The sequence below is a fragment of the Ziziphus jujuba genome, chromosome 9 (assembly GCF_031755915.1).
Source record: "Ziziphus jujuba cultivar Dongzao chromosome 9, ASM3175591v1".
Taxonomy (NCBI): Eukaryota; Viridiplantae; Streptophyta; class Magnoliopsida; order Rosales; family Rhamnaceae; genus Ziziphus; species Ziziphus jujuba.
In genome coordinates, this window is record NC_083387.1 from 11,840,720 (window position 1) to 11,865,613 (window position 24,894).

General features: G+C 31.7%; 3 protein-coding genes across 5 annotated transcripts; 2 read left to right on the forward strand and 1 right to left on the reverse strand.

The window, feature by feature from the left end:
* The first annotated feature begins 10,969 nt into the window (after positions 1 to 10,969).
* On the forward strand, positions 10,970 to 14,110 carry LOC107427063 (thioredoxin M3, chloroplastic). Its single transcript, XM_016037397.4, has 2 exons — positions 10,970 to 11,350; positions 13,617 to 14,110. Exons 1-2 carry the CDS (start codon positions 11,122 to 11,124, stop codon positions 13,934 to 13,936), a joined length of 549 nt encoding a protein of 182 aa, XP_015892883.2. The 5' UTR covers positions 10,970 to 11,121; the 3' UTR covers positions 13,937 to 14,110.
* A 777-nt stretch (positions 14,111 to 14,887) lies between these two features.
* LOC107427077 (uncharacterized) lies at positions 14,888 to 19,079 on the forward strand. 3 transcript variants are annotated; one of them, XM_048480700.2, is made up of 4 exons: positions 14,888 to 15,100; positions 15,258 to 15,316; positions 16,081 to 16,283; positions 17,058 to 19,079. In XM_048480700.2, exon 4 carries the CDS (start codon positions 17,080 to 17,082, stop codon positions 18,673 to 18,675), a length of 1,596 nt encoding a protein of 531 aa, XP_048336657.1. In that variant the 5' UTR covers positions 14,888 to 15,100; positions 15,258 to 15,316; positions 16,081 to 16,283; positions 17,058 to 17,079; the 3' UTR covers positions 18,676 to 19,079. The 3 variants fall into 3 exon arrangements, with proteins under 3 accessions (XP_048336657.1, XP_048336655.1, XP_048336656.1); XM_048480698.2 differs by lacking the exon at positions 16,081 to 16,283 and having other exon boundaries at positions 14,889 to 15,100; positions 15,180 to 15,316; XM_048480699.2 differs by lacking the exon at positions 16,081 to 16,283 and having other exon boundaries at positions 14,889 to 15,100.
* Positions 19,080 to 19,917: 838 nt separating this feature from the next.
* Positions 19,918 to 22,358, reverse strand: LOC107427054 (subtilisin-like protease SBT3). Its single transcript, XM_016037390.3, has one exon. The coding sequence runs from the start codon at positions 22,258 to 22,260 to the stop codon at positions 19,942 to 19,944; it is 2,319 nt and encodes a 772-aa protein (XP_015892876.3). The 5' UTR covers positions 22,261 to 22,358; the 3' UTR covers positions 19,918 to 19,941.
* Between the last annotated feature and the right edge of the window lie 2,536 nt (positions 22,359 to 24,894).

A 24,894-nucleotide genomic window follows, 5' to 3' on the forward strand; every position in this document is an offset into this window, starting at 1 on the left:
TTGTTGCTTTTTGTCAGGATTTGTATTTGGTTGGAATAGTGGGAGTTATGTCGGGATAATGATAAATAAGTCCTAAGATGGTGTTTATTTTATTTTATTTGTCTTAAGCTTTTAATGTACGTGTATGTGTTTTAGCCCATTTGAACCACACTTTAAAAAGAATTACCCTCTAATGGGATTGTTTGAATGTTGATTCGATTTAAATATTGTCAAAATTAAAATATCTAGTTTTAAAAGTTTTTTTAAACATTATAAATAAAAACAAAATTAGTTTTTTTTAATATAAAATTAATTAATAGTTGTGAAAAGTTTTTGTATATCTTATTAAGATCAAATAGACATATTTAGTAGTCTCTCAATTTTTTTCAACAGTAGTTTCTTCAAAAGCCAAACATGGCACTATTCTTTTTTCCTAAAAAGTCAAATTTTTATTTTATTTTATTTCTTTCATTATTTTCCTCAACAGGGGAGACATATTGATTCGTCGTCATGTCAAAATCAAATCCTAAATCTATTTCTCCAATCAAAGCAACAATTACTAGTTGGTTATGTTTATGTCTTTTTCGCAAAAAGATTTATCAGACAATGTTGTATTGGAAATATATTCTTATTATGAGATAAAAATATATTGATGCGTTAAACAATACACATATCATTGAATTATTGATTTAATATTAAAATTTTAATTCAGCAAATGATTATAAATATTCATCAATATAGAATTATTTATATATTATAGAAAAAATTTATTCCTTCAAGATAAGGTAGGTGTATTAGTTTTTATTATGTATTTTAGATTTACAATTAGATGTGGATTGTTTTTGTTGGTTTAATAGGAATCTCCCAAGTAAATTTAACAAATATTTTGTGTGTCAAGGAAATTATCTAAAATATATTTTCTACGTCAATGACTTGAAAACCAAATAGCCTTTTATTGTTTTTTTTTTTTAATTACAAATGGCCTTTAATTAAAAGATTTTTTCTAGTTGGACATATCTTAAAGTAGGAGATTGAACATTATACTTAGAGACTTAATCCCTTTGAGTGATAAAATAGCATTATAAATACTATTCTATTCATTTATTGCAAAATTTTTTTTTTTTTTGGGGCAAGGTTTCAAACTCTTTTTCTAAATTTTGTCATTATTATTATTATTATTTTTGCTTGGTCTTAAATCTCAAGAAATAATTCATAAGTAGGAAAATATTACACTAACATACATGGGTTGTATGTTTTTAAATCTAACGCCTGAATTTGCTCAATTTGGTAACCCTTTCCATGTTAAACGATAAAATCAGTTAAAGTTTCGCCCCATCACGAAGGAAAAATCTCACAAAATTTAATACTTTAGACCTGGAAAAACTCAATTATTTGGTCATAGCCATAAAACTCTTGCCAAAATAAGAAAAAAAATAAAATAAAATCTAACTAATATCATATACAGAGAGAGAGAGAGAGAGAGAGAGAGAGAGAGAGAGGGGTCCGTAGTGTAAATTCATAGCAGTCACGTGGTAGGTATTTTAAAAATATCTATTTATTTGATCTGGGAGAAAGATGTGGTAGATGTTACTGTTACGTATACCATACCCTACAACCTGAAATATATATATATATATATCTATATATACTTATTAAATATTATTATTATATTACGATGATGGGGGAGCAGTGTGATGAGTGATGGTCATGGGATAGAGCATGTGACTGAAAGTGGGGCCATATAGCTCATTTTTCAACGGTCCAGAAATGAGATCGAAAAATCAAAGTCGTACATTAAAAAAAAAAAAAGAAAAAAATAATAATAAAAGATGCTATGCTACTTCCCAAATATACAGGGAGACATAACCAATCAACGAATCAGGATAACCCAATTTCTATTAAAAACCCTCTGGCACAAATTAGTGGGATTTCTTATCCAACACGTGTACAGTATGATTCCTTTCGACTTGCATATAGTGGTGGGACCGCACTCAGGGGAGTCCATTTTTTATAAAACTGTGTTGGTCTACCTTAGGTATGCCTCTCTGATTGTAGCCCAAATTATGACGTGCCAAGGTCATCATTCAGTTATCAATTCGCAGAGATGATATTACACGTGTATGGTTATATGTATTTTGATCCTCAAATTTTTTTATTTATTTTTTTTTGGGGGGAAAAACGTGCAATGTACTTAATACATATACATTTGATACAGTGTATAATGATCATCTGGAAGAGTGTATGACTTTATAATTTCATTGCTTTTTAGTTATAATATAGGTATTGCCTACGTCAAAACTACTAAAAATAAACAAAAAATAATTCAAAAACTAAAATGTACTTGAAAAAAAAAAATGAAGTTTAAGCATTTTAGTGTTAAAACAAAAAAATCAAGAATCAAAATATAATCAGACATATAGCTCAAATACTAAGAAAATAGTAATATTTTTTAATTATCACAGTACAATATGAATTGAATTATTTATAATTTATGTGTCAAAAACAATAAAATCTGTAAATATTTGATTAAAAATGATTTATGACATCATGTTATTCATATATTGTTTAAATAAAAAATGGACAATTACATTTTTTTATATCCTAAATCATTCAATTTTTTATTCTTTGCCTCTATAATATATAAACCAATCATCATATATTTTGATAGATAAATTTGTTGAAATTGGATATATATAAATCATATAATTAAGTTGAAAAAATTATTCTACTATATTTTATTTTAGTTTTAGATAGTATGTATGATTAATTTTGCCAAATTTGTAGCAACAAAATTTCATAAATGGACTAGATATAGATGAATAATAGTTAAGTAATCTTAGGATTTTCTTGTTTGGAAGAAGAAGGGCATAAAATATATTTTTTTTTTCAATCATGATTACAATATGATTCTAAACATGAAGAATTTATATAAATATGAAGAGCTTATAAATAATCTTCAATATTTTTTTAGTTTAAGAAAAAAGAAAAAGAAAATATATGTCGAAACCACGATTTTATAGTTAATGAGAAATTCACTATTAAATCGATTTCTTTTAACTATTACCAAACCGACATCATTCCAGTGTGCCAATCTCAACAATTTGTTGTTATGGTTGAGGGTTGTAAAAGATTATTTTCTTTATGGTTTTTTTACGTCATGGCGCTGAGTGATTGGAACGCGGTGATGAAGATCTGACGTATTCTTCTCTCCACTAGGAGAAGATCAGAAGATAGGACAAGGACTCTATTGCAGTGGATATGGAAGCAGGGTATGTAAACCCATCTCTGATGAAACCTTCGGATCTGATAATAAGTGATACAGATTTTGGAATGTGGAAGCCAACCATGGCACACCATTGGAGTCAGCATGAACTAGTACAAATTCAAAAAGCTCTTTTATTTTGTAAGTTTTGATGAGTAGCTTAAAAATCTTTTGGGACATCAAAGTAACGTGTCCACTCATCAGTGGTTAAAATTAAGAAAGAAAAAAAGAAGGATATCATATTCATAGTACAAGATTCTTTTACCTCCCCCAAACTTGGATTATTATACCGCCACAGGAGATAATAGTGCCTGGCTGCCTTGCTCAATTAGTCAAGAAATTATGCTCACCCACTAAAAATTCCTTTAGGTCTTTTCTGGAAAAGGTGCACTTTTTCCTTTTTTGAAAAGATTAGTTTTTAATTTATCAGGAATTAATTTCACTTAAATCAGTTTCTTCTTGTAATTTTAGCAATTGCGATGTTGGGATTATTAAATTATTTTTATGTTTTAAAAATCCTTCGACGGTGAGGGAAGGCACTCAATAAGTGTGTAAACCACATGTGATTAGATTACATGTGTAAACTTTTTTACATATATGACCACATGTGGTTATACATTAAGCACTCACTAAATGGTGAGCACATTTCCTCACTATACTATTTTTATATATCTATATGTGTGTCAAACTTAGAGGATAATTAAAAAAGAAAAAAAAGAAAAAACACAACTAATCACATTTATGGACATCTTGATATAAAAAATAAATAAACAATTTTTGGTAACTCATAAAAAATAAAAAATAAAAAATAAAAAATGAAAAATATTATTTGATCTATCCATTCTATATCATTTGTATGTTATATATATGCTTTTCCACACACTTTTTATTTTAACAAAATAATGTCAACTAAAATTATACATATATATATATATATATATATATACACAATCAGATTTATATCAGAATGACCTGATAGTTTTAATATTAGATTTTTCTTTATTAGCCTTTAGATTATATCAAAAGTTAAGATTTAAAATTTAAAAATGATCAAATATGAATTTAGTGATTTATTAAAATTATATTTAAGAAAAATAAACTCCATTAAAATTTAATGACTAACAAATATAATTTTAAATTTCAACATTTTATGCAATTCAAAAGTAAAAAAAAAAAATCATAATATTAAAGACATGATTTAAATTTGGTTGCATATATATATAGATATACTTACTCATTTCTAATAAATTTTAAAACTCAAAACAATGTAAAGATTATATTACAAGGGACATTAACTATACCTACCTTATCCTTGTGACAGTTAATATTCTAAAGTTAGAAAATGACACATTCTTTAATCTTTATTAATCACTTTCGGCGTATATATGAATGTAACTTTTGAAGGTTAATTCCAAAGCAGTGGATGACCATCCTCTTCAATTAACCACTTTTTCCCAAGTTTGTCTCTCCAATGAAAACAAGTTGTTTTGTATAGAGATACTTATTTTACATTATTGAGGAGATAATTTTTCTGTGTAATTGATAAGCAGATAATATAGTTTATAAACTACTCATAATTAATTGACAAATAATAATATTAATATAGGATTCATATGTTTTATTTTATTTTTTCATAACATTATATGTGATTATAAATTATTGAGTTTACGTTGTATATGATAATAAAAAATGATATGGGATAATATGACGTACATATTACATATAATCCTCTCTCTTTGTGAGGAAGTTGCTTGAAAGAAAATACAATAAATTACACCTAATTTTCACCAATAACATACATATATATATATATATATATATATATATGTGTGTGTGTGTGTGTGATAAGGTAAATAATTTATGAAAAGAATTTGTAAGGGATAAATCTACAACCATAAAATATATATGATTTTTATGATCTGAAGGCTGTGGAGAACTATCCTTCACAATTCCTTTTTATAAATTTCTGACTATATTAAAACTGTATACATATATACATTTACATATTATACCAAATTAAAAGTATATGATAATTTTTGGATCTTTGTGATCACTTGGGTGGGAAGCATGCATGCTTTCCTGCCTCATTGTCTAACAAAACTTCCCCTTATTCCATGGTGAGCCTATTATTTCTATTTATCCTTTTATCTTCTTATATCTTTGACTTTTGATCTTTGAAAATTTTCCTCTTTTCAAATTTATTTCATGAAGGGGCAAAACTAATGTGCAAAAGGTGTTCAATAGAGCTAGAACAATCATATATTGTATGAAATTAGATAATGCCAAGTGCAAAAGCATATAATATATCGATATAAACATCATGAGCTGTTTTGTAATAAAACCGGTTGATTAATTTAATTTGATCATCCAAGAGGGGCACATGCATACTCTTGGTACTTTTCTTCATTTTAAGTTCTTCTATCAAAATTTAAAGATCATAGGAAATACATTATATATTAAATGAATATCTAAAGTTTCTATTGTTAATATTTTATTAAACTAGCATTATTCTATTTATGAAAATGTAAATATTTCATTGATTTAAATAAGCAAATGTTGTCCTCAAGCACTGGTATGGCTATTGAAATTGTGAGCACGCATTAACATGTAGGTTTCAGATCTCAGTGGTAGTAAAGATACAACAAAGCTAGGACAACTAATGTATGAGATTTGACAATGCCAAATGCATAGGCACATTACATATTGATATAAACATTATGAGTTGTTCTGTAATAAAACCAGTTGATGTTCTATATAAACATCATTAGTACATCTTTTAGCATAAACCGCAACAGCATAGACTGTAGGATATGAATAGAAACTACAGAATGTGGATAGTTTAGTTGCAAAGTCAATTATCACTTTCTCTAATAAAGATTCTGAATTCGAATTTCCATTCCCAAATTGAGAGAGAGAGAGAGAGATAAGGAAATACATTTTCTTGAAAACAAGAGTGAGCCACAAAAGCCCCTCTTTCAACCACCCACGGATCTTAGTATTATGGTTTTTTTTTTTTTTCCACCTTTGCAATGATAACTTCCATAATTAATTTAACAACAAGTTCTGAGTTCTAAATTCCGATTAACACGAATCTTATAATCAATACTAAAATATAAACTACATATAAATAAATTTGATATTTCTACTTCTTAAAAACTATTCTAAAGATGCAGAACATATATTGCAGATTGTCTTATGCAAGGTTCAAAAAATCGATATCGATGGAAATATCGAGAATTTAAAATACGAAAATTTCTATGGAAATATCGAATATCGATAAAAAATTATAAAAAATTATGAAAATTTATTTTAAAAAATAGAAATTTTTATTAAAACTTTAGAATTAGCTTATTTAATCATAATTATCAAATTAATTATAAAACTTGCTAAAATATTAAATAGATATTATATTCTTCGTAGTGAATTAAGTTATAATAAGCATTAATGACCACAAATGAATTATTATTAATAAAAATATATCAAAAAATACATATATGATAAAATTATTTATTAATTAAAATATATAAAACGATTATTACAATTATATTGTAGTTAATAAATGTCATCTTAATACTATATAAAACTTCTGGGTGGTTGAAAATCATCGGTTTCTTCCTTATTTTGTTTTTAAGATGTGAAATGTGAGAATTAATTATGAAAAGATGTATCTCCCTGATAATTTTGCATATAATTATTAATATGTCAACTATATAGATATTACATTATTAGTTGACTATGTGCATAATTACTATTATCTTATAGTTGAGTTTGAGATGGTACTTATGAGTTACTGCTTTATGACATTTCATAAATATCCATTGAATAAAGGTTCAGAAATTGACTTTAAACCCTCATAGATCCAAAATTTATATAAATCGAATCTTCTTCTTGCTATGACATCTCCATTATAGATTTCTCTTTATGTAAATAGTATTTTCAAACAACACTAAATTCTTGACCTACATTGCTATTCCCATGATTTTCATCTTGTGTCGTATGTGTGTAATATTGTTCACCAATAAATGACATATTATCTTTTTCTTAAAAGAAAATAAAAAATAAAACCTATTATAAGGAATATATTTTCAACAATTTTCTTTTTCAAAAATGTTAAAAAAAAAAAACTTGTGAATTGTCAGAAATTTTTTTTTTATTTTTCAAACAAACATTATTATTTCACATGTATATATTTCATTATCTATTTATCCACATTTATAAAACAAATATTCCCGGCAATAAGATTAGTCAGGTTCAAAAATATAATTCACAATTTTTGTGTTTTTGCTTTATCAATATTCAGTAAATTGAACTTATTAATGTTATTTAATTCCATTCATTCTATTTTGCTTATATTATAAAATGAAAAAGTTTTTTGACAGTTTGAACTCTTTTGTTCCATTTTTTCTTTCTCACTTTTTTATCCCTGAGTAGATGTAGAAGTCTTTTTCTCGCTACCAGTATCTCTTTTGTCGGATCGTATTATAACGAATTTTTTCACGAATGGAGCTTGGGGATTGTTATATGGTTCAAGCTCTTTCTATCGAAATAAGCAAAATAAGCAAATATGTCATGGTTGCAGGAGTCTATCCATCGCATATAGGCTTTAAGGATATCATGAAATAACCGTTGAGGCGAAGTAGGGACCTAAAAGATTGAACAGAACGATAGAAAGCTTCTTATCGAGAGATTGATTACAGGAGAAAGCCCTATATCAGATGGCTTTCACTGCCCCACACTGCGACCGATCCGGAAGACAGATGCCAGTTCTGCTGATCAAAGCTTCGTCTGATTGGAATCACTGGACTCCTCCTTCCCCTTCTTTAAATTCCGATTCGTATTGTTCATAGAGAAATCTCTGATCAACGATAGAATAAGATCCATTTTGCATCATATCTAAGAGATTCCTTGGTTCGAGCCGAAGGAGCAATAAATATCTAAAAAGCAATTAAAAGGTAAAAAAAATTATCAATGAAGCTAATTTGATAAATTTTTTTTGCTAAATATCAATAATATTTATGATTTTTTAAAAAAAAGTTAAGAAATTTTATGGATATTTTCAAATTTTCAGAAATTTTCATGGAAATTATAGATTTTTTAATCAAATCATTAAATATTTGATGTGAATATTTTATGAAAATTTCCATGGAAATTTTTGCGAAATTTTAAAAATTTCAATGGATATTATAAAAGTTTTATCAATTTTCATTTTAAACCTAAATTTTATTTTGATCTTTTTAAAAAATAAAAATATTGAGAAAATTTTGAAAAAATATTGGATATTTTAAACCTTGGTCTTATGCTTAAATTTTTTAAAATTTATTCATGAAAAAGTATTTTTCAAAAATAAAATTTTGATAATGAGGAAAAAAAAAACAAATTTTAAATTTAATTCCTTTCAATAGAAAATCTAAAATAAAAAGATAAATAATTATTCTTATAAGAAAAGCGATTTTAGAGTTGTGATTTGGCTACAGAAATTTAATTTGAGATTTTTATTCGCATGTATATATATATATATATATATATATATATATATTAAATGAATAAAATAAAATTTTGTTGCTTTCAATATTGGTGTATGGAGCCGATCAGACGTGACCTCCAAAAGATTTACATCGATATACCAATATGAACATTAACACGATATTTTCAATATTGTTTATTTTAGTAGAATATTTTTAATTTCTTCAAACTTAAAAAAATTTCACAAATAAATGACGTAATTGTATATTTGTCAAAGTTTAGGTTGATAATAACAAAATAAACAAATAAAATCAAATTGCATTAGTTTCAAAGTTAAGGGATGGAAATTATTATAAGTTGAAACTTAAAATGTTAATGATGTTGTTCTTATTATTATTGGTTTTTGTGAGAAAGACACGAGACACAAATTTGTTTTTGTTATAGCATCTCTTCTGCTATGCCAAACCCAAAAAAACAAAAAATAAAATCGCAATAACAAGGAAATGTATTAATCCTGGCCCAATCTAAGTTTTTGAAGGGCATCATCTTCTTAAATGGGCTCTTTTCTCTTTTAATCCAAAATTCAGTTTAATGGCCCAACCCACAGTTATGGTTTCGGCCACGTGTTCAGTTCAAAGTTTCCGACAATTTTGGTAAACATGCAAATCTATCACCAAACAGGTTTTTATTTTTATTTTTATTTTCTTTTATGTAACCGCTATATATGGATGATAGGGTGTAGTACAGTTTTTCAAAAAACCTTCTTGGTCTAGATCATGTTGAATATTGCAACCAAAAAACTATTGGTAGGTTGATTCTATGTAAGCCACTCTCTCACAGACATATTGAATATTTATTTTCACATGGATTTACTAGTGAACTTTGGGTCGATTTGGTGATCAAAATAAAGTTTTAGTCTGAAAATTTTGTATAATAGATTTTTTTTAAAAAAAAATTATTAAAAAGCTAATAAATATTTGATTATCAATAAAAAAACTATATTAAATACTCATTAAACTACATTAAATGCTCAATGAGTTTCCATATAAATTAAAAAAAAAAACTTTTAGCTTTTAAATAGAATTTGTGATCCACAAAAAAACTATATCAAAGAGATATTTTATGTGTTTATTTATAAAAGGCACAAATTTATTAAATAATTCTTCTATTGGAGACACCACTTTCCATAGAACTCGCCTATGTATAGTTGCTCTATTCATTAAAAAAAAGAAAAAAAAAAAAAGGTTTACTAAATCAATAAACTTTTTTTAAGAGAATTATTATTTGTGACTCATAATGATAGAATAGTATACTAACATGACAATTTACGTGATGATTATTAAATATTATTATTATTTATTTATTTATTTTTCGAAATTTGTGTGTTTCATTGGCAATGTTTCATTAAAATCTATAAATTTTCTAACAAATTAACAATTAATGTAAAGTGTTAATTCCTTAGCATCTCTTCCATGGTTCAAATTATAGGTTTGACAATTAAGCCTGTGCACAAGTTGTATCTGTGCACAAGTTGTATAGGTTTGCAAACTAAAAACAATGTTCTGGGTGGTAGGTGAAAAAGTTTGTTGAAAACTATATAGAGTGAAAAAATAATAATAATATTAAGTGAAAGAAAGAGAAGATAAAATAGAAGAAAATGGGAAACCAAAAAATAATAATACAAACAAAAATGCCAAATCATTAATGAAAATGGGAAACCAAATATATACTTTATCTCATTTATTTTATTATTATTTTATTTTTAAAATGTCAATATTCAGAAATCCTACACTTTCAAGTAGAAGAGACTCAAATATATTTAGCAGACAAACTTCATTGGAGTTGTCTATCCGACCACAGCAAAGTTTTTGTTTCATTTAACCCTACTAATACTATACTATGTGTCAAATTGGAGAGCTTGTTGACATTTAGCTCTTACCATTTTGTAAGTTTGGAACCAATCAAACAAAAAATATGAGTAATTCATGGTTTTTGAAATCTTTCAATCTATTTATAATATGTATATATATATTTAAATATATTTTGAAACGACACTTTCTCAATTTCTATTGGGAATTTGGTTTCAACGTATACGGACTTTGTGTGAAGTTATCTTTGCCGACAGTTTTCTTTTTTTATTTTTTTTTCCCCTATAAATTGATAAATTATTTTATTGGACTTTGTCTTTTTTACTGAGAATATTATTTGATATTCACCCTACATATAAATATAAAGGTGTGCTTATCGACTTCCTACCTGAAACCGCACTTCGTCCTTGTTTGTTTGTTTCTGACCCAAACAAGCAAAATCAGCCAAAAACGTCGTCGTTAAATCATCGTAAAAAGAAACGTGCTGATTTCATCTCCTTCTACTTCCTGCACACACACACACAAACACTCTCTTTCTCTCTCTGTTGGATGTCCATGGCTGCCTCTGCTCATTACCATTGCGCAACTCTCTCTTTGCCACGCGCCGGCTCACGCGTCCGGCGAGGTTCGGGGTTCTCTTCCAATCCCTTTCACTCCCACCTAAACCCTACGCCTCTCCTCTCATTTCCCGCCTCTTCGCTTTCCATCGATGGCCGCCTTTCGCTTCCAAATGCTACGCCCCGAAGCCTCAAGGTTCTCTCCATGCGTGATTCCCGAGGTATTCTCTCTCTCTCTCTCTCTCTCTCTCTCTCTCTCTCTCTCTTCACTGTGTCTGCGATTTTGACATTTTAGGATCTTTGTGATTCGATTTGTGTCTGCGTGTAAAAATAATTTTGACTTTTGGATTTAGGAAATTCAGTGTTGGGAATATTAAAGATTATTCATGCTAGTTTCTTGCCTAATTCTTTTATCCTTTGCAGTTAACAGATTAGTTTCACTTTCATCCTATGATTTCTTTAATTAATTAATTATTTTTTGGATGACTCAAAAAATTCACATTATTGTGCCAGTGAAATTCAAGAAAGAAGGTCCATTCTCAAAGCTTGTAGCATTTGAACTGGTTTAATGCTTAAAATTGATTATGAACTAAAAAAGAATAAGTCGTAGATATTTTGACCTTATGGAAGCCTAAAGCCTAATACTGGAGAAGAAACCCCAGTGAAAGGATTTATCTCATGTACAAATGGTTACCAGATAGAATCTTGTATTATTGTTGAATAATTTTTTTCGCTGTTGGGTTTTAATATCCTAATGACTTTTACATTTTGGCCTAAGATTCTGTCTATACGGTTGAATGTCTAATAACAATATAGTAGGGCTAAGGTGCACATGGATCCAAGCTGAGGGTCACTGTCCCTTATTTGTGTAGATATGTAGTATTGCATTTTGAAACTTCATGGGCCTTGTAGTAGCAAAAGATCGTTGTAATCGTGTCATGATGTGTAGATGTACTATATAGATTGATGGAAGAACGCTTCCCTTTAAATTTGCACCTAGTCCCAAATTACCCATAAGACATAGAAGGCATAAGGTGTTTACACTATTCCAACGTGATGGTTCTTAAATTTTTTTTTATTGTAATTTGTATAAAGAAACATGGTGATCTTGTGCCTGTTACTATTTCTGATTTGCTGTATTTCATATGCATATTGTGCTGTTATTTATTTCTTTACTATCTGAGGCTATTGAAGATTACTTTTCTTTGGCTAACATATCTAGTACTTTATATGGAATTGACCATTTCATTTCTTCTCTTCTTATTAAATTGATTTGTTTCTTGCTGCTTTTATTTTTTCTATATATTCGTACTTCTGGACCTGATATTTCTTCTTATTTCAGTTCTCCAAAAGCCTAAATATTTTGTTCTCAAGCTCCTAATTGTATCTTTCTCTTTTTGGGTTATTGTTTTATGATTCCTTTCAAATTGTTTTTTGGATTTGTAAAAAACTCTATTACCGATTCATGTGTTTTCACCTTGTTAATTTACTGTTTCATTAACATAGTAATCTTGTCACGTTTGTTCTATTGAGTTGAGATTTGGTCCTTTTGTTTGGTAAATAGCACAGTTATTATCCTATAATATTTCAATTCTCATACATGTGTGGTGATGATTTAGTTATGGTTTGTACTGCTGATACTTTGTCAAATGAAGGAATGATTTGGTGAACGAATGCCATAAATAGATGATTTGCAAATAGATAATTCTGGTATGTGGATCACAAGGCAAAATGATGAACCAGATGTATATTCTAATATGAATTCATTACTGTTCGTTTGGCTTGCATTAGTTTGTTCTTAGTTATAAAACTCTTTCTGAAGAATGGAAATAGTACAGTGTAATTTAAGATTGGAAATTACAATAATGTTCTTAAGCTTACCCTTAATGATGGTTATAGATATTACGTAATTTCAATTGTTAGGAGTTCCTTATGAGCTCTTATTATAAGTTCTTATAAGGACTTTGTTATGAGCTTATTAGTTGTTAAAGTTCAAAGCAATGTTGTATACTTAGAAATTTATTTTAATAAAGAATATTATGAAAGTTAATGGAATTGACTTTCAAGACCATTGGAATTGTTAACAATAGTATAATAATTTTTAAAGAACTATTCATTATCATTTGTTGCACGACTTGTAGTAAGATTTTATTTTCATTTATTTGTATCGATATCCTTTCTATTGTTTGTATTGGGTATAATTTGTAAATATTAGCTTTCATATGGTTCCCTCAAGTGTGAGAGCTGATAAGCAATATTGTTAATCCTAAGAAAAGAAGCTTCGACAACGAGAGGTTTGTGGAAGGTAAATGATATGTGTCATATGGCATTTTAGACTAATACTCACCACCTTATAATAGAATGATCGCTTGTATAGTTGTATATATCCTAGTTTGGAAAGTGGATGATGATCCAATTTTTGTTTTGTGAATTTCGTTCAACTCTTTTATCAAGCACTCTTAACGTGATTGTGTTGGATATGTGCAGCTCCAGCAGTTACCAAAGATACATGGGAAAATTCCGTCATAAACTGCCAAACCCCTGTCCTGGTTGAATTCTACGCAAGTTGGTGCGGGCCATGCAGGATGGTCCACAGGGTGATTGATGAACTTGCATTAGAGTATGCTGGGAGGCTTAAATGCTTTGTACTGAACACGGACGATGATTTGCAAATTGCTGAGAAATATGAAATTAAGGCTGTTCCAGTGGTTTTGCTGTTTAAGAATGGGGAGAAATGTGAATCTGTTGTTGGTACAATGCCAAAAGAGTTCTATGTAGCAGCCATTGAGAGAGTCCTCAAGTCATAAGCATTGTTCAGTTGATGACCGAAATTTTCCAAGTTGATATTTTGCTGGCATGTATTTGTGAGAATTTTAATCGTTTGAATCTTCAACTGGAACCATACAGGTTGTACATATTTTCAGATGTTTGCCTAGCTTGTTATCATATCATGATAGGTATCCGGTTACCATATTGGTATCTTTTTGGCCTTTGTTTTATTTTTTTTTCTTCGTCTTTCCAAGTTGAAGCATATACCTACGGCTGCATAAACAAGTGGATATTAAGCGTTTATAAACGTAGTTGGGTTTAATTTGCTTCTTTTCAGTCTGGACTCGAGTCGGATAGACTGGTTGATTGTTTCGTTTTGCAACATTTTTTTTTTACTTGACAGCGTAAGCTATGAGATTTACTTGCAACATTCTTTTCAGTCTGGTAGATTTACGGTGCTTTGAGTAAGCTACGAGATTTACTTGACAGAGTAATACCACAAAAATAATGATATTACATGCGTGTGCGCGTTATTTGTACCTTAGAGGAAGTTAAGATTGCTAACCATATTATTATAAAAATATCGGGAAAAAAAAAACCCATCCTCCATTCACACATCATTAAAAAAATAAAAATAAATAAAATAAAATAAAAAGGAAAAGAAAACTATTTTAGTATAAAAATGCATAGCTTATGGTCGTCCCATTATTTTCATGGTTTAATGATCATGGATTTGTATCAGCCACTCACAGTATGAAAATAATAAAATACTCATTTATGATTACAACTTTTGTCAACTAAAACGAAATAGAGGAAAGATAATGGAGAAAAATAGACCCACAAGATTTACCGACATACGCTTGGCACTTGCTGAATGCTGAATGTCGGTCTAAGAGCTTGAGGAACACATATATTATATAATTCACCAAAAATAAGATAACACATTTATTATATGTTATGTATTTTTCCCTTTAACCCACAAACTACAACAGCACAACAACAACAGCAAATGGGCTGTGAAGCCCAATTCTGAGTCAGTCGTCAGTGAGCAAGCAGTATAAAAGAAAAAAAATCTATTTTCACTTTATTTATTATTATTATTATTTTTTTCAATACCTAAAAAAAAATTTTAAAAAAATCTGAGCTTTGTTGTTAAATCACTTCCTCAGAGCCCACAAAGAAGTTTGCTTGCGTCTCTTCAGGTGTCTGTTTCTCTTTCCCTTCCTTTCCTAATAATTTTTTATTCTTTTTGTAGTTTTAAATTTATTGGGTATTTTATAGTCTCGAATTTGGATCTCTATTTGGTGGTAATCGGATCGTTCACGTTTTTGGCTTTGGGTGTTGTGGAATTTTTTTTAGTTTCTTGGCTTCTGGGTAGGACACCACAATCCGAGCAGCTTCTGCAATCTCAATATGAGGTAACTGTTCTTGGATTCATTGCTTGATTGTTTGTTTTGGTGTTATTGATGTTTTCTTTTTGGTTTAACTGGATTATCGAATTCCAATTGGGATTTGTTTGGGATTGTGGTTGTTTACGTCTTGTGGGTTGTTTGAAGCTTTTAACTTAGAAGCCTCGTTGTTTGGGATTTGAGCAATCAAATTTACCAGAAAAAATAAAAAAAAAATAGCATGGAGGATAAAGCACGAATTTTTATTTTTATTTTTATTATATATATATATATATATATATTCTTTGCTTCTATCTTGCTGGGTCCTTTGCTTTCCTTTTTTTTTTTTTTTTTTTTTTTTTTAAATTCAATTTACCATAAGTATCAAAGAAGTCAAGCTGAAAGTTAATGTGTGGATTATCAATCTTCTGTAGGGTACTTATGGTTTTTCACTTATTTTTTTGACCGATCCTTCTTTATGATTGTCGAAGGTGTTCTGAGCTTGGCAATGCAGAAAACTACTTCTTGATTTTTTTTATTTATTATTATTTTTTAAATTCCTTTTCCTTTCAATGAAATTAGTTTCTCAGCTACCAAACCGATACCTGTGCAATTTAATTGTTTCGGTGTTCTGGGTCCTCAAAATGCTATGCAAGTCTCTTATTTTCATGGCAGTACCGCTAAGTGATGCACTAACTCTTGCTATTAAGCAAATGTAAGCATTGATTCAGGGTTCCAAGAGAAATACACTTGCAACTTGATTACTAATTTGGTTTACTAATTGTTTCTGACAGTCTGCACTAGACATGTCCAATGTCTGCCATTCCCTGTTTCAACCATATGCTGTTCTTACGATGAAAAGAGGAACTAGAATGGGGAGGGGTTTAGATTGTTGAACTCCAAAAATCACCTTCCTTTTCCCTGATCTTTGCATCTTGTAATCCGTATATGGGATTAATGCATATTGAACATCTTCTAGCTGTATGGATGGCTGCTTGTAAGTTGTCAAAATCATGCTTGTCATTAAATGATGATTTTTGACCTAATAATACATATTGAACATCCATTAGTTATATGTATGGCTGAGGAGTGTACTTTGTCAAAATGATGATGAATTTTGACCTGATAGTTTTGGTTCGACATGTTTCGTGCATGCTTCTGTTTTATAACGAATCCGACCATTTAGCATCTTGAAAGTTAGTCAAACTGAACTTGTTACTTTTAGGTCCCAAGTTCATAAAATGTGATATAGATTTGTGCTGGCCAGCAGCCTCCTTTGCCAATTTTCTTGGCAGAATAAATTACCAACAGTATGTACCGGTATCCCTAATCATATCCTACACCTGCTCTCCATTATCTAAACATGTTTATGTTGCCGCTGTTACAAGTAATGGTGAAATTGTTGCATGCAGCAAAAAATAGACATATGATTCTTGCTTATCATCAGCAAATTTTCATGACACACATACGTATATGGCAATGGACTGCTACACATCGTTAACTTGTCTACCTCATATCCTCTCTACTTTCTAGTGTTTCAAATCTCAGTTTTGAATCCAACCTATTTGCATTTGTATAATCAATTCCTTTTATCTGTTCAATTACTTATCTCATACAACCTCGAACATAAGTCTTATTAAGCAACTAGTTCAGCCATTAATATGACCAGAGTTTCGTCTAGAGCTCAACTTTTGCTTCAGCTAGTTCTCTAAATTTTTTTGAGGACATCTAATGTTATTTTAAAAATTTTTCTTCTCTATTACTTGTACAGGAACCTTTGAGTTGGTACAGAGATGGCTTGTCCAAATACATCAACATCGAATGTGACTTCAGAATCCTCTGAGCAAAGAGAACATCTGACAGATTCTAAGACAAACATGCTTCTGCCACCACTGAACCAGCCAAGCCGGAGCTCCTCTGATGGTCCTGTAGCCATTCTTTGGGATATTGAAAACTGCCCTGTCCCAAGTGATGTTCGCCCTGAAGATGTAGCCGGTAATATCAGAATGGCTTTGCGGGTGCATCCAGTAATCAAAGGAGCTGTTATGTTGTTTTCTGCCTATGGGGACTTTAATGCCTTCCCCAGGCGAGTCCGAGAGGGTTGCCAGAGAACTGGTGTCAAACTCATTGATGTTCCAAATGGAAGAAAGGATGCTGCTGACAAGGCTATCTTGGTTGATATGTTTCTTTTTGCCCTTGACAACCCTCCCCCTTCTTCGATCATGTTGATTTCTGGGGATGTTGATTTTGCTCCCGCACTTCATATACTTGGTCAACGTGGATATACAGTGATTCTTGTTATCCCTTCTGGGGTGGGTGTTTCATCTGCTCTCAGCAACGCTGGTAAGTTTGTCTGGGACTGGCCTAGTGTGGCTCGTGGAGAAGGCTTTGTGCCCCCTGCTAGAGCTCTAGTGCCTCCTCGAGGAGGACCAGCTGACTTCACTGGGTATCTCATGGGATGCCATATCAATGACTACCTAGATTGCCAAAATGAAGAAGAAGCTATTGTATATAGGGGCATCTCACAAAGCTATTACAACTCAAAAGATTTTTCAATAGTGTCAAAATCACTATCAGAATACAATAGTGGTTCTTTGATGATGCCTTGTTATCCTGCAGCTCTGAGGTCACAAAGTCTGCCTTCTGGCTTGAATGAAGTTTCAGCAGGATCTGTTATGCCCAATGATATTAATGATTCTATTTTATGGGTACAGCCTGGGGATTTAAATGGGCTAAGGGGGCAGATTGTAAAGTTGCTCGAACTTTCAGGAGGTTGCCTGCCTCTTACTCGAGTTCCTGCCGAGTATCAGAAAGTTTTTGGGAGATCTCTTTATGTATCAGAATATGGTGCATCCAAGCTTGTACATCTCTTCAAGAAGATGGGTGACACAGTAGCTGTAGATGGTAAAGGCCATAAGAAATTTGTCTACCTAAGAAACTGGAAAGTAGGCCCAAGTGCACCACCATTGATTTTGTCTAGGAAGGATAATAGGAAAGGGAAAGGGACTCAGGAAGAGTGCATTGATGTTGTCACAGCTAATGGCTCATCAGATGAGTTCTCAGACGAGGAAAGGGTAGTCATTGAAGAACCTGATGAGAGGAGGAATAAAGGAAAGCCTAATCTGGGAACAGCAGGTCAATTCGAAGTTGACAATTGTGGTCTTGAGCAGTTTAAACATGAGCTACAAGAGATTCTAGTAAGCTATTCTTGTCGGATTTTCTTGGGTTGTTTTGAAGCAATATACGAGCAAAGGTACAAGAAATCCTTGGACTATAGAAAGTTTGGTGTGGATCGACTAGAGGAGTTGTTTGAGAAAGTTAACGATGTTGTGATAGTGCATGAAGAACCAGTGAGCAAGCGGAAGTTTTTGGCTGCAGTTGGTTGCTAAGAATCAGGTGCTTGCCATTTCTTGTAACCTTGTGATGTTTTTAGCTTAAATGTAGCCCAAACGGTCGAGCATGCTTAAGGTCGACCAGCCCCTCTCTCTCTCTCTCTCTCTCTCTCTCTCTCCATTAATGCGTTTCTTTCTCAAGAGTCTTTTATGATGTTCCACAAAACAATTAAAGATGAGGCTGGGAGCGCGCCTTTTTTTTTTTTTTTTTTTTTTTTTTTTTTTTTTTTGTGAATGTGTTTTGCATGGACTTGAATATTATTGAGATTTCCATGTAAGACTCATACCCGGGCCCTGTAAGTGTAACTGATCGTCTGCTAATGTCAGATTTCTATGTAAATTAACTTGCATTTTTATTTTTCTTTCACAATAAATCATAGTTTGTAGAAATTCTACGTGCTAGTTCTCTTCCAACTACAGCGACTGCTAAATTTTCAAATATATATTTCATTATTTACATAAGCACAATCTTCAAGGAAGGGAATTCGTCCATGCGTTTTGGAATGCAGTTGGCTTAGTGCATGAAAGATGTTAGCCTTCCAACTTCAAATAAATGGAGGCATATATTTCTCATGGTTAGCTTGATTTAGTTGCTTTAAACACCGTTTTTGGGTCGAATTCTCCATCAGCTGGTGCTTGATTTTGAGCCTTCCTTCTCAATCAAATGCATGATCCTAATTCGTTCGGACAAAGGTTCAGCATTATCCAAAACGTTCAACTCAATTTTTTGGTCAATGGGTATGAATCAAAATCCTCACCAAGTATTATAACTTGAGATTGTCAACTGCATAATAAGCTGTTACATTAGATATCTTCTTACATGCTTTTCATGGTTACTTGATTTCGTAGTTTAAACTTTAAACGAACACATTATCTTTGGAAACTTTAATTCGGTTAAACAATTTTAGGCGCTATTTATTTTCTCTGCTGCATTATCCATCCACTTGAAACATGCTCTCTTCCCGTGCTCTGTGCTTGTATTATTTTGTCTGTTTTCTTGCCCTTGCAGCCTGGTTTTTGCAGCTTTCTTTTATTCTTAATGAGTACACGTTTCAATCAAAAAAGAAAAGCAGACACTTTTTCTATCTCTGACGGTCCTGATCGTAGAAAAATTCTATATATATATATATATATATATTCTAAACTTCCTTCAAAGACTATTTTTATAACAAAAAAACGGTTAGATGAAAAATCTAAAAGAAAATGAACATAAAAATCAACCTATAACCATGAGCGTCTTAGGTGTAATGGATTTTGTCAAAATTAAGCTGCAAATGCAGAGACAATTGGACTCCTCACAACATGTTTTCCGTTCTCCTCAGACCACAACAAAAACCCATAATTACCAATGTAATCACTCTGTGGGACTATTTCTATACCTCCCAAATTAATCTCCGCCGTCAGATTAAACTCAGCTCTGCTATATTTCTTCTCAAAGGAGATCATTTCCGGTTGCACACTCACCTTCATACCACTCGGAACCTTTACCGCCGCACGGTAAACCGACGGAGAGTCACCAACGTTGGTCAACACTCTTTTGAAAGTGTAGGTTGTAGTGTTAGTCTCATTCAAGATAACCATAAACGAGGGATAATTCAAATCCCGATTAGCATATTCACAAGTGAAATTCGATGTAGTCCTCCAGATAACCCTGATTTGTTGTGTGGTATAGTTCAAACTGCACAAGTAATTTATATAGTCTTTGGCTTCAATGTCATAAACAAGTCCAGGGTCCATTGCCTTATTGGGATTCACATGTCCTGCTCCGAAATCCAGAGGTGTTCCAGCAACTTTGCTGGTCATGTCGATGATGGGATTGCCGGTGTTGTCGACCACGTCGGCGGAGGTCATCATTGCAGACCGTATAGCTGCCGGACTCCAATCCCGGTGAGTTGCCTTGAGCAATGCTGCTATTGCGACTGCATGTGGGGACGCCATGGACGTCCCCGATACTAGTGCATAGTCTGTAAGCAATAAATCAGAATCTCTTATAGGTTGCAAACCTCGGTTTGGAACCCATGCAGCTAAGATATTAACCCCAGGAGCCAAAATATCAGGTTTTAGAATCCACGGCGACTGCCGGTCTGGTCCCCGGGACGAAAAGTAGGCCACTTGTGGTGCCGGTCGAGTTCCGATCACCGTTATCTGAAACTTGATACTGGCTGTTGCATTATTCTCCGAAACTGACGTTATATATTTCTTCACCAATTCTCCATCGTTCGGTTTTACAGTCACGAATGGGAGATTGAAGTCGCTGGTTTTGAGAAACTGACCGGAATCCGAATTGAATATTGCTCCGGCAGCTTCGGTTCTATCCAGCTCGAGTAGTTGCTGAAAAACTGTTAAATTATCGTCCAAGTCGCAGAAGATGTATTTTCCCGCAACTTCTTTTGGGTTTAAGCTTTTATAGTCGCAGATTTCTTTGCTTCTGTTTCCATATCCGTAATATATAGGAACGTTGGAGACGAACAAGTTTTCTGGATAAATAGACTTTCCAATGACCGTCAGCTCTCCATCTCCGAACGTAACACGAGCTACGAAATCGCGATCAACGGTTCCGGCACCGACGGTGGTGATCCAAGGAGCTCCGTTGAAGATGGTGTAAGCATGAGGACCTGAATTTCCGACCGAACAAGAAACGAAAATCCCTTTCTCCATCGCAGAGAAAGCTCCGACGGCTATCGGATTCTCACTGAATGGTGTTTCCGGGAATCCCAGCGACAACGACATGATGTCGACGCCGTCGGCAATGGCTTGGTCCATGCCGGCGAGGACGTCGGAGGCTGCAGTTTCGTAAGTATCACCGTCGAAAACCACCTTGTACATTGCCAGCCTGGCCATTGGTGCAATTCCGGTTGCTGTTCCTTTTGCATATCCGAAATACTCCACGTTGTCCACGTGTCTTCCCGCAGCCGTCGACGACGTGTGGGTCCCGTGGCCCATGAAATCCCTCGGAGAATCGTAATCGTTCGTTCTGGATATGTTCAATCCTCGGCGTTTGATTCCTTTGCTGAAAGAACGAGCTCCGATCAACTTCCTGTTGCAGTTAGAGGAGTTGAACTCCATCCCGCTTTCACATCCACCCCGCCATCTTTCCGGTAACGGAGGCATTCCCTCGTCGTCGAAGCTTTCGCTCTCCGGCCAGATTCCGGTGTCGAGGATCCCGATTATCACGTCGTCACCGAAGCCGCTGATTGGCCATAACCCGGAGTGGTTGTTCAAGCCGAGGAATTGTGGAGTGTGTGTGGTATGGAGGTGGCCAAACATTTCCGGGTACGTAGCGATATGTCCCGGAATTCGAGAGAGCTGATGGAGGTGCTCCGGTGATAAGACGGCGCTGAAACCGTAGATGACGTGATTGTAGGTGTAGAGATGGGTGGGAAGAAGGCCATTTGAGGAAGAGAGCGAAGAAAGAGTTGCAGTGTACCAATGGTGATGGGAAGAGAATGCAGCTGGCATGGCTGATTTGTCCATGTGGATAATATATGTATTGTAGGATCCTGAAATGGTGGATGACATGGAAACTGGTAAGATGATAAGGAGAAAATAGGGGAAGAACTTGAAGGGATTGAACTTCCCCATTTGGTAAACCTTGCTAGATTATTATGGACATATGAAATCTCTAATATATATAATATGAAATATGTATGTAGTTGTGTAATTATATATATATATATATATATATATATATGTAGGAAATTGAAATTGTCTGTAATATTGCTAGAAGATGAAACAAACATAGATGAAAACGAGAACGATGAAATCAAGAGAAAGAAATGGAAAATAAAAGTCGTGTTTGTGTTGGTTTGCGAGAATAAAGACAAGAACGAGGAGTTGATAAAATCGACAGAATGAGATATTTATTTATTTATTTATTTTCAAAGAATGGATACGTAGTGGAATGGACAAAGGAAACTGAAATCTTAAAGCTTTACATATTTGTTCGTTCCACAAATGAATATGCAGGGGTCCCATGTTATTCTGCAATAACGTGTGAGCTAGAGTTCTTTACTTACCATTACTTTAGAGGCATTATATGTATGATGTATTTCTAACTTTATATATGTTGAGTATGTGTACATATAAGTTCTCTTATTAAGGATTTGTCTCTTAATTTATTTATTGTAACTAATTTATATTCAATAACAAATCACATTAACAAGTAAAAAACTTAACATATATATATATATATATATATATATGAAGAGACTTTTGATTTAGTGGGCTAACTAGTCCATCTTATATGACATAAAAATTAATGAAGACAAAAAACAAAATGCAAAAAAAATACTTTTTTATTTTAAGAAAAATTAAGTATTATTTGTACATTATGTGATAATTTAATTAAATGGTTCATTTTTCCTTATTAGATTTTAATATTATAATATAAAATTAAAAATAAATATTTAATATTTAATATATAATATGTAATATGTATGTATCTGTTTATATATGTGTATGTGTGTGTGTGTGTGTGTGTAGGAATTGAAATTTTCTGTATTGCTAGAAGATGAAATAAACATAGATGGGACGAGAACGATGAAATCAAGAGAAAGAAATGGAAAATAAAATTCGTGTTTGAGTTGGTTTTGAAAGAATAGAGACAAGAATGATGATTTGATAAAATTGACAGAATGATTTTTTTTTTTTTTCCCTTATTCTTCAGAAAATGGATACATAGTGGAATGGACAAAGGAAACTGAATCTTAAATCCTTACATATTTGGTTGTTCAACATATAGTTCTAGAGGGGTCCCATGTTATGATGAATAACGTGTGAGCTAGAGTTCTTTACAGCTTACCATTACTTTAGATGCATTATATGTATGATGTACTTCTAACGTTATGATGTATTTCTAACCTTATACATGTTGAGTTTGGTGTACATATAAGTTCTCCTACTAAAGATTTTTTTTAAAAAAAAATTATAATCAATTTATATTCAACAACAAATCATTTTAACAAGTAAGAGATTTATTATAGAGTGAGTTAGCTAGCCCATTTTATAGAGTATGATATTTATGTGATATAATACTAAAAGGGGGTAAAAAACAAAATGTAATTTTTTTTTAAATTTTGTAAATTAATAAATTTTTATTAGAGAGTTTTTTTTTTAAATAAATTTTTATTATTAAAATAAAAAAAATAAATAAATACTATAAATTAAAATTATCATATATTATTTGCTAATTTTATCCTTAGATAGTTAATAATAAAGTGAGATGAATAGCTCACAATAAAATGAGTAAGATACATATATAAATTTTCAAATTAGAATAGTCTCTGTCCCCTTTTTTATGTTAAGAGTATAAATAAGGCGAGGAAAGAAAAGTAACAGATCGAGTGGAAGAGTCAAAGTCGAAAACAGGTTTTCTCATATCTGGGTTGTGCCTCTATCCCCATTCCTTAACTTAATTCCCATAAAGAAGGCATAATAGGGCGAGCATTCTCCATTTTGGACAAAAATAAACATAAAATAAGTGAAAATAAAATATAAATTTTAAAGATGAAATTAGATTCTATCATTAATAAGGCAGATATAGGAACATGAAAATGGCAAAGAAAATTCTCATTACTGTATTAATGCTTCAACAATTTTAAGGGTTAAAATTTGAGTATGCATAACCTTATAGATCTTAGATTTGAACCAATAAATAATTCAATTGAACCAATAAAACAGCTCTAATTTAGAAACAAAATTCCCAAGATTAATTCACTCATCCACATACATATACATAACTTAGTATGGCAAGAGGCAGATGCCCTGATCCTCAAACACTCAATCACCGTTTAACAATGCATGTAACGAGACTCAGACTGTCACACCCATAGTCACTGTTTTCAACCGTGCATGAGACTGTTCAAGTAAGGAGTACAGTTTAAACGATATTAGTTCAGTTGATAAATTATTTATATCTAATATAATTCGAAGATTATAAATTTAAAACACGTGGTAAAAAAATTATTTTAAATGATATATATAAAAAAAGAAAGAAAAAAAGAAGTGCATAATTCAGGCATACACTCCACAAGCATCACATGCACACCATTTCTACACAATTTATAAAATGCAGCATCTTGGGCTTAAACAGTAGAGAGCATATCCTTTAATTTAATTGGTCGGCCCACATTACAAGATGCTGAGCCCAAAAGAAGAATTCACTCCAAAAATTTGTTAATGTCCCCTATACTTAAATATTTCCAACAATATATTTTA